General features: G+C 50.4%; 1 protein-coding gene across 4 annotated transcripts in view; it reads left to right on the top strand.

Annotated features, from left to right (window-relative positions):
• fhod3b (formin homology 2 domain containing 3b) overlaps nucleotides 1-17,500 on the top strand; it is a 99,649-nt gene that overhangs the window by 58,950 nt on the left and 23,199 nt on the right. For all 4 annotated transcript variants that reach the window (XM_084702884.1, XM_084702892.1, XM_084702876.1 and 1 more), the window contains exons 5-9: nucleotides 1,000-1,105; nucleotides 14,216-14,310; nucleotides 15,679-15,790; nucleotides 16,974-17,068; nucleotides 17,483-17,500. The exon at nucleotides 17,483-17,500 is cut by the window's right edge and continues 126 nt beyond it. In XM_084702884.1, coding sequence (XP_084559010.1) covers nucleotides 1,000-1,105; nucleotides 14,216-14,310; nucleotides 15,679-15,790; nucleotides 16,974-17,068; nucleotides 17,483-17,500 — 426 coding nt within the window. The remainder of the gene's footprint in view (nucleotides 1-999; nucleotides 1,106-14,215; nucleotides 14,311-15,678; nucleotides 15,791-16,973; nucleotides 17,069-17,482) is intronic.

Below are 17,500 nucleotides of genomic sequence, written 5' to 3'. Positions count from 1 at the left end.
ATTGTATGGTAGTAACAGTGCTGAGGTGAAGCCAAGGAGTGGATATTTAATAGGCCCCGGGTCTACTGTATGTAATCGCAAGTAACCACTCGGCACAAAGGAAGCTTCTCTCTGTTCCCTCAGCAAAAACAGAGGCTCTTTTCAGAGCATGTTATGCTATTTTGATGTGTTGTGTTGTCGTTTGTCACAAAAATGAAAGAAGTTATGTTTCATAAACATCTTCATGAACAAAGGGGACATTTAGTGCTGCATGCGAGGTAATAATCTGTGGGGGAAATGCATGCGCAGTGAAGGTGAGGAGTTGTCCTTTGCTTGAACGTGAGCGAGACTTGCGGTTCAGGTTTGTCATGAGCGATCTGAACAGTGAAGTGAGGCTCTGCTCACGTCTCTTGGTGTCTGACAAACAGGTCGTCAAGCAGACAGTGCAATGCTAGCAGACTCTCCAGAACTAATTGAACACCAGGGAGCAACAGGCACTTAGTAACCAGCATTTTAGGCTGCACAAAACACCGGGTTGTCATGAGCACAGGAAATGAGGTGCTTTGAGCATGCTGGGTCATTTGTCCACAGTGAGAGTAACATAGCATAGTTAGGATAATATGCTGTCATGGAACATTTTTTTTGTATGGTTAGCATAAATCTATTTAATGGACTATAATCCCTGTGATGTAGTTTTGAATGACTGTAACTAGAAGCAAACTAAACATGTACCGTTTAAAGGCTCATATGTAAGTGTTTGAAATCCTTTTGCCAATAAATAACAACATATTATACCTAACTTTGACAGAATAACGGTGCTATGTGGACCCTACAAATATGCACCATGTATACTGGTCCATGTGGTTTTCTATTGACCTTACAGTTACACTCAAGGCTTCCTCCTTTAAGATGGGCATGTCTCCTGTCCTTCTGACTGGTTGTACTGTATATTGTAGCATGCAGTTTGTTGTTGGCTCTATGTGTTACGTGGGTCACCATTTCTGATCCCTTTTGTGTCAGGATGACAAGGACCTGGTCCATGAGTTTGTGGTGGCCGAGGGACTGACGTGCCTGATCAAGGTGGGGGCCGAGGCGGACCAGAACTACCAGAACTACATCCTCCGAGGTAGGTGCACATGCCCCGGCCCTGGCCTACCCAGCCATGGCCTACCCAGCCCTGCCCTCCCTCTCTCTCTCTCTCTCTCTCTCTCTCTCTCTCTCTCTCTCTCTCTCTCTCTCTCTCTCTCTCTCTCTCTATTTCTCTCTTTCTCTCTTTCTTTCTCTCTCTCTCTCTCCCCCCTCCCCCCTCCCTCCCTCCCTCCCTCCCTCCCTCCCTCCCTCCCTCCCTCCCTCCCTCCCTCCCTCCCTCCCTCCCTCCCTCCCTCCCTCCCTCCCTTCCTTCTCCACTCCTCCCTTTCCCCTTCCCCTTCCATCAGTGGAAAGCATATGGCAATCAGGGATGTTATTAATCAATCCTCCAACACTCTGGTTTCAACACTCTCCATAAACCTATCCAGAAACACATGTGTTTACATGGGCCATGTCAATTAATGGTGCTGTTTGATGACACACACCCACCCACACACACACACACACACACACACACTTAGGCACATAAACAACACTGGCTGTATGCCATGGCTGATTTTGTGGAAATCAGGCCAGTGTAGCAGCAGCTGGTTAATTTATCTGTCCCGCGTTGCTGAGGTCGTGGTGGAGTCATGTTGTTGGATGGGGGCGGGGGGGGGCGGGGGGGGCCGGGGGGGGCGGGGGGGGCGGGGGACCAGGTTGGTTCGTGGGGTATGGGGGTCCAGCACCCACCACAAGGTCAGCAGTATTTAACAGCTCGCTGCGAGAGGGCAGGTCACGCATGCTTCAGCGCACAATAAAAGTCCTGGCAGGATGTAGCAGATCATAAAACTAATTTCCCTTCACCCTCTCTCTCTCTCTCTCTCTCTCTCTCTCGCTCACTTTGATATGACGTCTGATATTGTCTCCCGCCTTTAAAGTGAAAAAATAATGGTATTGCCATATTACTGATTCAAATCTGAGAAAAATTGGGCTTCACGAGTTCATTCCTGTTTCGTTTTTTCATGCAACAATTCAAACTTAAGCTGGCCCCTAACAAGACAAATGCTTCAATTAGTCTTGGGTTACATAGCCCAGACACCTTCTAGGTATTAAATTATTAAGGTTTGGAAAGGAAAAATGAGAGGCATACTTCATTGTGAAATAACCTGGTAATTGACCCTAATGGCTTGTATGGCTCACAGTGAAATCAGATGTTGGCCGCCACATGTTTATCCAATTAGGTACAGCTTATTCTGCATGTCTACTGCGTCAGAATCAGACATGCTCCTTTCTGACACATTTGAATTTCTATAAATCAGAGGCTGTCGTGGACAGACTCGTCGGTTGGTTGTAACTCTGGACCTGAGCTTCCCCTAGCCTAAATCTACAGCTGGGAGCTTGAACTTTGACCCCCCCCCCCCCTACCCCAGCCATAGACTCCCATATACTCCTGCTTCTAAGTCTTGGAAGGATAAATCACATACACAGCTTCCGGAGCACCAAACAACTCAGTGAGAAAGAGGGGGAAAGGAGGACAGTGGAGGGTGGAGGGTGATTCCGAGATATGAGAATGAAGGCGAAGAGACGCAGGAGGAAGGAGACAGGCTATTAGGAACGCGAGTTTCTTGCAATGTGCTCTGAGTAAAAAAAAAAAAAAAAACGCCCCTTAAAGACTTTCCAAAACGGCCAAGACCGCAGCTTTGATTTCTCCACCTCGACACGCCCGATTCTGATTGGACGGTGCATCGGACCCCCCCCTTTCTCTCTGGGGCTCTTCACATCAGCTTATTGGTTCTTTCATCTCCGCGGACCCCACCCCATCCCCAGGGTTAGGGTCTGTGGCGTTGCCATGGGAGCCCCACACCACTGCTCTCCCGAAAGCCCCTTAACCTGTTTCAACTCCTGACCTATTTTCTCCGGAACAGATGAGGAAATGTGGGGTGTAGATCATTTTCCCTTTCCAGCACATATGTTGGGTGACACACACACACTCACACACACACACACACACACACTCACACACACACACACACACACACATGCACACACTCACACAATCCTGGGTCAGAGATGTAGTGTTTAGATACGCCTGCTCCACCACTGATCTCTGAGTGGTAAATAAGAACACTGGAATATCTGTCTCACACACACACACCTACACACACACGCATTCATGCACACACATACACACGTACTCACACACACACACACACACGTGCAAACACACACAGCCAAGCACAACATTAGACCGAGCCTGGACTAATAGAAAGGATTGTTTTGGTATTTATCATTGCTTTCTCTTCCCCCCCATGGAGTTTTCCGTATACACGAATGCACTTCTCGAATGGTTCAATTCAAGGTTCAGAGAAATGAGGAGCTGGAATCCAGCCTCCAAGCCATCTGTCGGTCGTGTTAAAAACCCCCAGACCAAAACCTTTTGGCTCTTTTCTGTCCTGCATTCAAGTCTCGAAGTGCCAGACTTTTGTGGAAGAAGCAGCAGGCGCACACGTCGAGCAGGGCCGACGCGTCTCTCACAGGTTCAACATCGCAGCGTCGGTAAACGGTAGATATTTCACTCTGAGCTCTCCTCACCCCCTCTCAGCGTTCCCCGACGCCGTCTCTATTTTCTCCTTCCTTTCTCTCCCCCCCCCCCCAACCCCCGCCTCCTCCTCCTCCTCTTCCTCCCCAAAGCCACAAGGGGTGCCTGCGGCTGTTTAACGCTCCCTGTGTGATGCGGGCAGGGTCGCCGTCTGGCTCCAAGGCCCCTGGCCGGGCCCCTCACACCTGGGTCTGGGGGGCTCAGAGGGCCTGGGAGGAGGGTGGAGGAGGTGGAGGGGGGGGGTGGGTCGTGTCTCCTGGGGGGGGGGGGAGGCCAGAGGAGAGTGAGTCCAATCTTTATTACCCCGTCAATGCGAATGGGACACCTTCATGGAGGTTACTGGGCCGTGAGATGCACACACTCAACCCCTTTCACAGGCGCGCGCAGATGCGCTCAATCACTTGCAGTTGCACAGACACGCATGCATCCATGCACACACACACACACTCAAGCACATTCTCTTGTATACACACACACACACACACACAAGCCTTGGGAGAGGTGGGACAGAGAGAGCAGGAGTACATTAGAGGTCATTCAACTTGAAGCAATTAGTTATTCTCTTTGAAATGCACATCATTTTGACCCTTGACCTCGGGCCTCTGGGGGAAACTGCTGCTAGCCATTTAAAGCTTACAAGTTCTCCTACAGAGCAAATGGTTAGCGAAACCCTTTTATTGCCCCTGCCAGGGTAATAGATGGTGTTTCTGTAGGGAAACCTAAGGGCATTCCTTACACACTTAGCATAGCAGCTAAGCTCTGGATACCTGTGCTGGAATGTAAGCAGTTCCATTGATTATGAATCATCTGGATGTAAAGCGCCCACATTCTGCATACAGGCAGGGAATAGCATCCATGGTTGACACAAGCAGATGAATGGCTTATACAGACAGCAGAGTTATGTTGCACTTCATCCCAAAGTATCACTGTATCAAATAAGTTAAGCCCCACAATTCATTACATGCTCTTCTTGCTCCCCTTCTGGTTCGTTCTTCCTCCCTCCCCTGCTTCTGTCACTCCGTCTCTCTCTCTCTCTCCCTCTCTCTCCTTTTCCCTCTCTCACTGTGTTGCTACCACGGTACACTCTGCTGTTTTTAATGACATGGCTGTTAGAGTGGTGCCATAAGTTAAAGCACCCTGACTTCCTGCTAGCAGAGGTAGCTCTTAATGGAGGGAGAGAGGGAGGAGGGAGAGAGTGGGAGAGAGAGAGAGAGAGAGAGAGAGAGAGAGAGAGAGAGAGAGAGAGAGAGAGAGAGAGAGAGAGAGAAATTAGGCAGGGGGAGGGAGGGAACAGGGGGGAGAAGGAGATGTGCTGCAGTCATGTGTTTCATTGCCTCTTAAATTGTGAGACCTGGAACATAAGTCCCGCTCCACCACTCAAACTGGGTGTGCTTGTCCCAAACCAGTCACCATGCTACTGTCACAATACACCCTCCTGTCACAGGGGTCAGTCGGTGTCATGGTTTACATCGTGTCATATTAGCATTTCATAAAAACGTCAACATATACGGCCTTGCCTTATAACTCTTTGCAATACACCACCAGAGCCGGTGATACCGCCAGCTGAGCTGGGCTGTAGGGTGCAGGATGTATACGGTTATGGCACGGACTCACAGTTTGCTGAGGTACTTAAAGGTTGTCGTAGAAAACCCTGCTCTGCCTTTCCCTGGTGTGTGCAGCTCTGAGCTGCTCTAAGTGAAAGCCCAGGCGTGGCGGGTTAACAGTAGTGTTGGCGCTCCAGCTTGGAAACAGTGTGTATTGTGCTGTCTGGCTGTGTCATGGGCAGTTTGTCCTGGAGGGGATGAGGAGGGGGGGGGACCCCTGCTGTGCTACCTCAACAGGATCAACATTTCCATAGAGTCTGAGCCTGTCTGACCTACTGAGAGAGTGTGTGTGTGTGTGTGTGTGTGTGTGCGTGCATGGACATGTTTGTGTGTAAATATCTGAATATTCATGCGGCGAATGGTCGGGGTGACAATGTGTGAGTGTGTGTGTGTGTGTGTGTGTGTGTGTGTGTGGGAAAGAGTGTGTGTCAGAAGGAGAGTATGAATCACTGAAACCTGAGTTCAGTTGAAAAGCTCCCACAATGCCTGGGAGCTTCAGGAAATGTGAAAGGGAAGACCTTGGAGAAGAGGGAGTCTCTGCCCTCGGACACACACCCACACCCACACACACACACACACCATTCAGACACCCCACACACACACACGCCCACACACACACACACCCACCCCACCCCCACACACACACACACACACCCACACACACACACACACCCACCCCCCCACACACACACCCACCCACCCCCACACACACACACCCACCCCCCACACACACACACACACACCCACACACACACACACACCCACCCCCCCACACACACACCCACCCACCCCCACACACACACACCCACCCCCCACACAGACACACACACACTCACTCAGACGCACACACACGGACGCGCACACACCATGTGGTTTCCCTGGTATGGCCAATGGGCAGGAGTGAGGGCTGTTCTCCGATCTGGTCCCAGGTTCCATCCAGCGGTGTAAGCCAGGAGGGTATCTCCAGGAATGCCACAGTCGCACCAACAGAATCCCAAATTCCCGGCTTCTAATGAGATCCCAAGGGAACCACGCATGCAAACTTTCCAGCTTGCTTTTTGGGCCTTGCAGTACCAGTTACCTCCTCCAGTTACCTCTTTGTAAAACCTAGACCTGAAATTGCAATCCTAACAACCCCCCTGTGACTTCCAAGTTGTGTATCGGGCTCCTGCTTCACCTGTTTGACTGAGGGTTGAGTCGAGCAGAACTTGAGGTATTTCGGTGACACCTCCGGAGCTTGTGTTAAGGTCTACCTCAGGGGTGGATACAGGCTTCCTGGTTCTATGAGCCTCCTTCCCAGCTAAGCTCCTGCCGTGGTCTACCTCTGGTCGAGTTTTCACGTCAGCTAGATCTTATGGCGCCCACCCAGGCTAGTCAGTGGATGCCTGTTTGTGGTTACTTCATCATCTCATTCTCACATGAACCCAAACGTTGTTTCTTTCTTGAAACGGAGGAGTGAGGACTACAGGAGGTACGGCTAACGTCTCCCCGTCGTGGCTCGCTGCTCGGGCACGTCTAACACATTTACTCGCTTATGAATAGGTTTACGTGGAAGCTGTGTGAAAATTGAGTCAAACGGCTGAGCGGCGAGGGAGTGGGGCTAGTAATCAGAAGGTTGCCGGATCGATCCCCCGTCGCGCCGAATGACGTTGTGTCCTTGGGCAAGGCACTTCACCCTACTTGCCTCAGGGGGAATGTCCCTGTACTTACTGTAAGTCGCTCTGGACAAGAGCGTCTGCTAAATGACTAAGTGTAAACTATCCAGGAAGAAAGCCCCAGGTCTCAGCCTTGAGCAGGGGGTCTGAGCCAGGCCCGGAGCCCTCTCTTCTGTGCGGTGCTCCCAGAGAGCCCTCCTCCAGCAGAGCCTGGTATTTTCACACATAAATCAGCCTGATAGACTCCGTCTGAGCCCAGTCTCCAGGGACGACGCAGGCTTCTCTCTCGGCCCGCTGCTTCGTGAAGTCAGCGGAAATTTAGGAAATGAATCCTGCGCGGGGTCTTACCCCTCGTCCCTCGCCTGTCGCCCAGAGCTCCCCCCCACCTCCGTCTTGGCATCAATGTCAAATCCCAGCCATAGACACAACACGTCCGCGCAGCCGAGAGATCGTCATCTCTAGATCCCCTGCGTCCCCACTCCTCTCAACCACTTCAAAAAAATAAAAAATACTTGATCGGACGATGAATAGTATTTCCCTTTGAAGAATTCTTCTTGAATTCCAAACGGCTTTTCTCCATTCCGTAAAAGGAAGAACCCGTTCAACCAGTTTGGAATTCAAGCAGTCAAGGGTTTCTGTTTGGGTTACTGTTTGGTGCGTATCTATCGTAAAAATCTTGAACTGGACTGACCTTCTAATATAAAGGGCATGTCATGTTTCTGATTTCCTTTCATTCTACATGTTGTTCTGTGAGAGCCTGTAGACTTATCCTCCCCCACCCCTTCAGTCCCCACAGTCTCCTCATATAAGCAACCAGACGGCATCTGCAACCCACCCCCACTCCTCCAAATTCAACCCCACCTGCCTGACCTATATTCTGCCTCCCATATCCTTCACATCTAAAGACCACAGCAAGGATTCCAGCCACAATGGGATTTCATCAGCCCAAACAAGTGTGGATAGTTAGGGTTTGTTTTCAGCCAAGTTTTGAGGTATATCCTCACATACCGAACGAAGACAGCCTCAAATTCACAGAGAAAACTTGGATGCAGTTTATTTCTGCATCTCTTTTGTTTTATGACCTCTAATGTTGCAGTCACTCACTTTTATGAGTTTGGGAGATTCATTTGCCGTATGAAAGAAGGAAAACTAAACGTTCAGTATTGTAACTCAGACAGCTACAGCAGGCTCTATGGGCCTGCCTAACAGTTGACTGTTTCTTAGGTATGATTTCAGCATATGGCAAGCCAGAGAAAATCGCACCACTATTCTCGAAAGAGCTTTAACAATTTAGCACAGCTCATCTTTCAGCCTGTTTTACATGGACTGTTTCTGTCATGCATTCGCTATTTTCGAGTGATTTATCCGCCTAGAATGGTTGAAGCCCATCAGTTTGACCCCCTTCCAGATCCTCAAGTACCAGTTCTTTATCTTTTATTCAACGCAACCATCTTCATCTCCAGTGATGTTCATGTGTTTGCACAGAGAGTGTTTGAAACAACTGTACAATACTTGCTCAGCTTAGTGTTCTGTATAAGGATAAAGTGTATGTGTAGATATCCCTGTGCCATATAGATAGCCCTGAACTTATCTAGACAGCCCGGCACCTGTATGGATAACCCTGAACCTGTGTAGATAGCTCTGAACCTGTAGCCTTGAACAGATAGCCCAGTACCTGTTTAGATAGCCCTGCATCTGGGGATTGTGTCTGAATAAGAGTCGACAGTGAGAGCAGATGTGGCGTTCCGAGATGGCCTTTCTGACTCACATTATGCTGTTGTCCCATTAGGTTTGTTTGTTTGTCTTCTGGGGATAGACAGACTTACTGTGAATCCCACAGTAAATTATAACGCTGGCAGACACATTGTACATTTATGTTTCATCATGGGAATACTTCTCTCTTGTCTGGCTAATTTACTACGTTGCGGGTGTAGTTCTGGTCTAGCGCTGGGCTAACGTTGTTCTGTCTGAGGCTGCAAGTCTGGCTAATGTCCTTAGTGCTTAGCACCAGAGCTTCTGATTGGCTCGTGAAGTCCTCCCTGTGAATTTATTGTGCTGGGGCAGAAAACTTAAGCAGGATTTAATTGACGGGAGCAATAAACCAGTCTCATTACTGGAAACTGGAGAGCAAGTCGAAATCAAAACCCAGTCGAAGGAAAAAGATGACCAAGGCATTATTTCAGCACCAAAGCATACTAAGCCTGTCCTCTGTCAATCTATAAGGAGTGTACAGAATGTTTCATAACATTATTTAAAATAGTGTCAGTCCGTCTTTATAATGACAATACAACAGGAAGCATTGGTAAAGAATAAAGTTAGTTCTTAATTTAAAAAGAATAATTTAAACATTAATTTAACATGAACTCAGTTACAAGTCGTACATTTTTATTGTTAGTAGGTTTATTTATAGGTGTTTAATAACCGGATTTCCATGTGTTATAACTTTAGCATACCTAAATGTAGTATTGTAATTGTTACAACCAAGTCCTACAAGAACTTCTTAACTGTCTATTAGACTGTAGAAGAATAACTATGTATTTATATACCATTTCGTAAAGCACTAATACATAATTAATAGCATATTAACATACTGTATGTATCTTGACCTACAGAGGTGTTTTCACAGCAATAACCAGCCAAGCTCAATCACGTCTGACACCTCCTGCCCACCCTTTGGTGTCTCTGGTATGCACCAGCACGTTGCAGAGCAGGGAGAGAGCCGCCTGACCTAATACCGAACAGAACCAGATAAGAGGCTGTAAGTTGTATTGTAAAGAATAAAGATTTGGCCGGTGCCCCGAAAAAGCCCAGCAAAAAAAAATGCTGTGTGCAGACAGACAGTTTCAAAGCTTGGCTGACCCAGTTTCAGAGACATTCTGAAATGTAAATGAAAACCGAGCAGGAGGTTGGTGGGTGTTTGGAGGATGGAGAGAACAAGGGTTGAGGGAGGAGGGGGGGGGGGGGGGGCTTATGTACGGGTCTGTGGACCCGCTTCACAGAACCAGGTGCACGAGCCAGCTTGCTCGCCGTCACCCTGGCCTGGGGGGAGGTTCACACCTCTGCTCTGGTCGGAGAGCCGCACTCCCTGTGCATTCCTGGGGGGTTGGGAGGGTAACTGCTGCGGTGAGGAGGAGCGGGAGGCCCAGGAACACGGCTTCCTCCCGTTCCAGACCTCGGAGGCTGGCTGGACTCCCCTCTCTTCCCTCTCAAGGCCAGAGCAGGGGGGCTTTCTCAGCAGCGGTCCCAGGCTCTCTACCGACCAGGCACGTCACGCAACTCCACAGCCATCCCACCCATCCCCACCTACCACCCAGCCTGGTACAATTCAAGGACAATTCACCGTCTGGGGGCCGTCGAATGCCGTTTGAAAGGGAAAGGGGTTGTGAGGCGGATGAACAGATGCCAGTGCGCTCATTGAACACTTCCAAGTTTCTTTTGCGATTGGCGGAGAACACAAATGTCTTTCTTTTTTTCTCGGTGTGTGTGTGTCCTTCTCTCGTCGAGCCCGCTCCTTTCCCCAATGTCTTCAATTTGCATTCCACTCGCGAAGCTTTGAAGGCAGGACATCGTCTGCCAGCGTCTCATTATTTACTCTGCGCACATGCGAAGGGATCCGAACGCTGTTATTGTTGTTCTTTGTGTGAGGTACTGTAGAACTGCTTTTGATTACGCCCGACGAAGGCCCACATTCTCTGGCACAACATCAGTGTTGGAGGCAGACGCAGCCTTTGCCCGGGCCCGGCCCTCACATGCTCTTCTGATTAACCCTCTCTCTCGCTCCCTCTCAGAGTTATTGGGGAGTGCTGTTCTCCAGTTGGGGAGAACAAAGGCCAGGTCCCAGACCCACAGACTGGCTTCTCTGTTGTTAACCAGCGAGCGTGGTCCACTGCACTACACAGGTGGAGCAGGAAGCCGGCCAGCCGTGCCGTGGTCATGATCACAGCCGAAGGAACGAGGGCGGCGACTGCAGTCAGAAAACTGCTTTCTCTTCTCCATGTGTGTTCCATGGGCAATTGATACGCAATGATGTGGAAATCTGTTTCATTCGCCCACGCTTCTCACCGTTGGGGTTTCCCATCGAGTGATTAGACGTTTCCTAGAGCCATTTCCAATCTCTGAACTTGGAAAGGTGCGGCTCCCCAAATTGCAGTCCAATTATTGTCGGGAATACTTATGTTTGGGGTTCTTAGATGGTTGATGACGTGATAAATATAAGATCGCAATCAGTGCAACACGCTAAAAGGAGTGAGAGCTGGGATTCTCGGTCTCATTGTTGACGTTGCGAAACCTCAAAAAGGGGTGTGCGGGAGCTGTCATCAGACAGCCATTGACGTGCTGTAATCACAAGTGTAAAGGCGTTCATAAGAGACCCATCACTCCTCAGACAGACTGTTTTGAATGGACATTCCTGAGAACATGCGATCGCATGGAGGCCCCCTTCTCGCAGGTGCAGTTAGCAGATAAAAGACAAGGACACCATAATATTGTGGGTCAAACATTCAACTACCGAGTGGAAAAGAGCTTTAATGCCAGATGAGGCGTTTCAACCTCGGTCCAGAGGGATACAACCTTTCAGATATCTTTACAAACTATCAGTAGAGACATCAATCTTACGGGACCAATTATGCAGTTTCATACAGACTGGTTGAATGAAACAAGAAAAGGTTTCGCGTTATTGGACGGCATGCCATCCGCTTTTAGCAGGCCGCGTGCGTGTCCGCGTCGAGCCCATACCGTCCTGTAGGAATCCGGGTCCGAGTCACGCTCGACAGCACTGCCGTATAACAACTCATTACGGCAGTCTCTCATCTATCAGCGAGTGTGTCGCGGCGGGACTTTCGCCGGAGAGGACGGCACTCTCCCGCCCGCGCTGACTGAAGGGGTTAATCGCGTTTTCACAAACACACTCTGATGTGGTCTCCTTTGATAGCGTCCTCGTGCGTATGGAGGCTATATGTGTCCGTGTGTGTGTGTGTGTGTGTGTTGCACGTGCGCCCGTGTATCTGTGTGTGTGCATGTGTGTGTGTGTGTGTGTGTGTGTGCACCGGCTCCCCTCCTCTGGCTCTGCTCGCACACTGCTCTGGTCTCCCAGCAGGAGGAGAGAGGCTGGAATGCTGAGGACTGACATGTTGTGAGTAATTAGCCCTGATTGATAAAAGATGAACTGCCCCTGCTGCAGAAGTAGCAGCGGGCCCTGCATACACACACACACACACACACACAGCTGCACCTGGGAATTTTGGCCGAAACGCAACATATTCCCAATTTTTCATACCGCCAAACTATGGGCTGGAATGGAAAAGAGACAACCAAACCTGGGGCCCCTGTCCTTGTAAATCCTCCTAAACTGTACAAAGTATGACTCCCTCTTGCTGGGAAACTGGCACCCACCCACTTCTGCGAGGCCTCCGACACGCAAGCAGTATGTACCCGCTGGAGGTTTACCATACGCTAGGGATGACCAACACTTGATGAAACTCCCCTTGACTCATAGCACACTATCTAACTATATCATCAATTATTTATACCGAGTTGTCAGATATGAACAGGATAGACATTTGAGGAGGAATGTTTTTTATTTTTTTTATTTTTTGTGACTTCCCAGAAAGCTCTGTTCTGGTTTTCCCCAAATGACCATGACATGTATCAGCAACCAGCTTCAAGCAGACCCCCGAGCGTTGTCCTGCCTTCGGAAGGATGTTTATCCTCTGGAAACGTCCTCAACCTCGTGTTCCCCCCGCACGGCTTCGAAGGGCCCCTGCTGTGAATGTCCTACGCTGTGAAATGACTTCTCGCTGAGTGGAGATGGCCGCAGAGACGCCGGTAAAGACCGACGGAGCGTTTCACGAAGTCTGTAAAAAAGAAACAGAAAAAAAGAAAATGCTGCGTACTAAAAGAAGTCTTTTGTACCTCTCCCGCTCCTGTCCACGGCTATTTGTTTCCCCTTGCCATTGCCGTCCCCCCCCTGCTTTTTTAGGGCCCTCCTGCTCCCATTCTTACCTTATTTATGGATCCTGTTACAAACGGAAGTTGTGTCAGGCCCCACTGACTCAGTCCTGCTCAAATATTTTCCCTCCAGTTGTGTCGGATCGACCAGAGGGATGAGAGGATGGTCGCTGGGTTGCTTCTCAGCGTCCTCAGAAAGATGTGTTTTGTCCGAGGGCACGTGGCTGACGTTTTTAAGACCTACCCGGTGGATTTACTGTCTTGGTGTCACCGACCCTAGTGTGTGTGTGTGTGTGTGTGTGTGTGCATCCCTACTTCTCACAAAATCACTTGCACAAGTAGCTTCCTCACTCTTTGTGTCGAGCAAACACGTCAGTCCATTCACATGGATCAGCCATCTGCACAGGCTACAGTGCCCAGAACCTTCTGGAAGGTCTGCCGTCCTCTCGCAGTCGTGTCCCGGTGTGTGCATGAGTGTGTCTGTTAGCTGGTGGTCTCCTCCATAGCCCCAGCTGATTCCACGACCCCTTCACAACCCTCTGAGGAGCTGCACACACAGGCAGACAGACAGACAGACAGACAGACAGACAGACAGACAGGCAGGCAGGCAGGCAGGCAGATTGATAGACTGAAAAATTGACAGACTTCTGGACAGATGGACATACAGACAGAATGACAGACAGACAGACACACAGACACACAGACACACAGACACACAGACAGACAGGCAGGCAGGCAGGCAGGATGACAGACTGACAGACAGACACACAGACACACAGACAGACACACAGACACGCACACAGACACGCACACAGACAGACAGACAGGCAGGCAGGCAGGCAGGCATGATGACAGACTGACATATACTTGCAGTTTCTAAGTGTATTTCTGGGAGTGAACAAGTGAAGTGTGAGGTGTGCCATGTCCAGTTGAGTTGGTCCCTTGGTCCGTCTCTAGCCTTGTGTATCAGCAGTCCCTCTTGGTTCTACATGGTTCTTCCTTGAGTCACTCTCTGTGGAGGGTCATAGAATTATAAGGAGAGTGAAGGATAATGTGTTGCACACATGCACACAAACACACACCCACACAGACATTCAGAATGCTTTACTGATGATGCCTGGCACAGATGGATATGGGTATGTCCTCAGGTGAAAAGGCAGGGATGAATAGCAATTATTGTTTGAAATGACTAAAGTGTGTTTAATCTCTCTGTCTTTGTTCCTCCCTCTCTCTATCTTGTGCTATGTCTCTCTCTCTCTCTCTCTCTCTCTCTCTCTCTCTCTCTCTCTCTCTCTCTCTCTCTCTCTCTCTCTCTCTCTCTCTCTCTCTCTGTAACTCTCTCTGTCTCTCTCTCTCTCCAGCTCTGGGACAGATCATGCTGTATGTGGATGGGATGAACGGCCTGATAGCTCACAATGAAACGGTCCAGTGGCTCTACACTCTGGTTGGCTCTAAGGTCAGTCGACTCCCTCTCCTCGGATGCCATTCCCTCTCTGGTGGAGTCACGGCTCACCTCAGCCCCCTGGTGGCCAGGTCCCTCTCTCACCTATTCTCTCTCTCTTTCTCGCTCTCTCTCTATCTCTCTCTCTCTCTCTCTCTCTCTCTCTCTCTCTCGCGCGCGCTCTCTTTCTCTCTCGCCCTCTCGCTCTTTCTCTCTCTCTCCCTGTCTCTCGCTCTCTTTCTCTGTCTCTCTCTCTGTGTCTCTCTGTCTATCTTCTCATTTCTTTTACCCCCTCTTCTTAACGTTGTCTCTTCAAATTTCCTGAGCAAACCTATTCTTCTCGCCTTTGCTCCCTCTCAATTCCCTCTCTCTCTCTCTCTCTCTCTCTCTCTCTCTCTCTCTCTCTCTCTCTCTCTCTCTCTCTTTCTCTCTCTCTCGCGCGCGCTCTCTTTCTCTCTCGCTCTCTCGCTCTTTCTCTCTCTCTCCCTGTCTCTCGCTCTATTTCTCTGTCTCTCTCTCTGTGTCTCTCTGTCTATCTTCTCATTTCTTTTACCCCCTCTTCTCTTCTTAACGTTGTCTCTTCAAATTTCCTGAGCAAACCTATTCTTCTCGCCTTTGCTCCCTCTCAATTCCCTCTCTCTCTCTCTCTCTCTCTCTCTCTCTCTCTCTCTCTCTCTCTCTCTCTCTCTCTCTCACATGAGTTTATTTCCAGCCTCCGCCTACGTCTCTCCTCTCCCCCCGTGTGGGAGTGTAACCCGCCGCATGGTTCTGATCAAGGCCGGGTCGCCAACCTTTTCATTACACTCAGGTCTCTCTCACTCGCGTTCTGTCCTTCTCTCGATCCTTCTTTCCCTTTCGCGTTTGTGTCTGTTTGCTGTTATTCATGTAGTTAAAGGACCGAGGACAGCTTTAGATTTAATACCACGCCATGGTTCAATGTCACCCTCAAAGCTGCAGAGAAAGAATTACCAACATGTGACATGCATCAGACACCATGCGGGGTATTTCTCACAAACTGAGGCTGGTTTCTGTGTTCCTTCTCCATCTTGTGTACGTTTATCATGACCCCTCAGTGTTCTGGAAACAGGAAGAGCTGTCGTACAGCACTAGATAACTCTGCGTTCGTGCAGCAGGAGATATCATGTGGTTATCATCCAGTCCAAGCTGCAAGACTCTGGTCAGGCCTGTTGAAGAGGTCGTCCGGTTATGTAACACTGAGAACTGGATGGTGTGCTCCCTGGTGATTTAGAGCTGGCATTAGACTCCTTGTCAAGCCAGTTTCCTCCCTGTGTGTGAACGTGTCGTGCGCGCCTGTCTGCGTTTGTGGCCGTGCGTGCGCGTGTTCGTCCACACTCATGCGTGCGTGTGTGTTTGTCGCTGCAGTTTCGCCTGGTGGTGAAGACAGCGCTGAAGCTGCTGCTGGTGTTTGTGGAGTACACCGAGGCCAACGCCGCTCTCCTCATCCAGGCAGTCAACGGCGTGGACACCAAGAGAGGTAAGACAGACTGCCAGAAAAAAAACACAGCAATATCAGAGGGGGTTAGCACCCCGCACTGTTGGACAGCTTACACTACGTTAGCGTAGCCAATTTTGGATTTGTCTATCGAGACATGCGTTGACTATCCATACAAAGCCAGGTAGACTTTGGAGAGAGCGTGGAGAGGGTGTATTTCTACTGCCGCGCCCCAGCTCCTGTGACAGCGGCTCGTGTGCGAGTGGGCTTGTGTTTTCTCCAGAGCTGGAGGTGGTTCGGGTGTCCAGGGGCAGCTCCTGGCAGCCACGGCCAAGCCGAGATTACAGCTCTCCCCAAACGGGGCTCGTTACCCGGTGCTCTAAAAGATCCGCATTGTGTTTGCCGTCGCTGGAGTAGTGGGGGATGAGGAAGAATTAGAGGTGGAGGTGGAAGAGGGAAGAGGAGGTGGGAGGAAGAGGAGGGAGCAGGAGGAGGGAGGAGAGGAGAGGAGGAAGAAGGAGGGAGGTGAAGAAAGTGGAGGAGAGGAGGGCGGGAGGGACGACGAGGGAGAAGGAGGGAGGCAGGGGAGGGAGGAGCAGGAGGAGAGGAGGGAGAAGGAGGGAGGAGGAAGGAGCAGAGAGGAGGCGGATGAAGGAAGAAAAGGCCGGAGAAGGGGGAAGGAGCAGTAGGGGACGAGGAGGGAGTAGGGGAGGAGGACGAGGGAGGAGAAGGGTGGAGAAAGGAGGAGGGGAGGAGGAGAGGAGTGAGAAGGAGGGAGGAGGAGAGGGGGGAGGGGGAAGAGGGAAGGGAAGAGAAGAGCGGAGGGGGGAGGAGGGAGGGTGTTCGGCCTTGTCCCGCTCCGAGCTCGGCACTCCCGCGCGGGGAGAGGGAACCCAACACCTCAGCCCCACTGTGAGACACACTCAGCCTTGACCCCCCTCCAACTGCAGCGGCTGCTGAGCGGATCAGTCAGGAAGCCGACTGCGTCTCAGCCCATCCCCCCACTCCGAACATCCAGCTCTGGGGGGAAGACCTGTCTGACGACCCCTAACCTTCCCCCTTACCTCAGCCCGGACAGCAGAGCCAACAAAACACTCCTCCCAGACCTTTTTTTCCACCTGGCCCAGTGCAGCATCTAAGGCGCCGTGACCTAACCTATCTCCACGGAGCTTACCTGTAGCTGTCTGGTCGCGCTGGCTAACGCATCGGGGTTTCTGTGGTGCAGGCACCAAGCTGTGGTCAAACGCCATGGAGATTCTGGACGAGAAGGATGGCGTGGACACCGAACTGCTGGTGTACGCTATGACTCTCGTCAACAAGGTCAGTCTCTCTCTCTCTCTCTCTCTATCTCTCTCTCTCTCTCTCTCTCTCTCTCTCTCTCTCTCTCTCTGTCTCTCTCTCTCTCTCTTGAACACTGTCTGCGCAGTATTACCTTCATGCTTTCCCCCCTCCATCTCCCCGCTCTCCTTCTCTCTATATTTTCCTCCTCATGTGTACTGGCCTTTCCCCTCGTAAATCTTTTGCTCGCCCTGTCATCTCCCCCACTTTCTCTCCTCATCCCAGTTTTTTTTAATCTCCTGCTTCTTTCTCTCTCTCCCCCACGAGTAAATCTAAAGTGTGACACAGATGAGGTACTTGAGAGCTGTAATCATGTTGTGATTGTGTGTGCGTGTGCGTATGGTTGTCTGTGTGTGTGTGTGTGTGTGTGTGTGTGTGTGTGTGTGTGTGTGTCAGACGCTGGCCGGCCTGCCA

The sequence above is a fragment of the Hypomesus nipponensis genome, chromosome 2, assembly GCF_054491055.1.
Source record: "Hypomesus nipponensis isolate SF chromosome 2, ASM5449105v1, whole genome shotgun sequence".
Taxonomy (NCBI): domain Eukaryota; kingdom Metazoa; phylum Chordata; class Actinopteri; order Osmeriformes; family Osmeridae; genus Hypomesus; species Hypomesus nipponensis.
The sequence above is the reverse complement of the archived record's forward strand: the minus strand, read 5'-3'. Positions and strand labels throughout refer to the sequence as shown.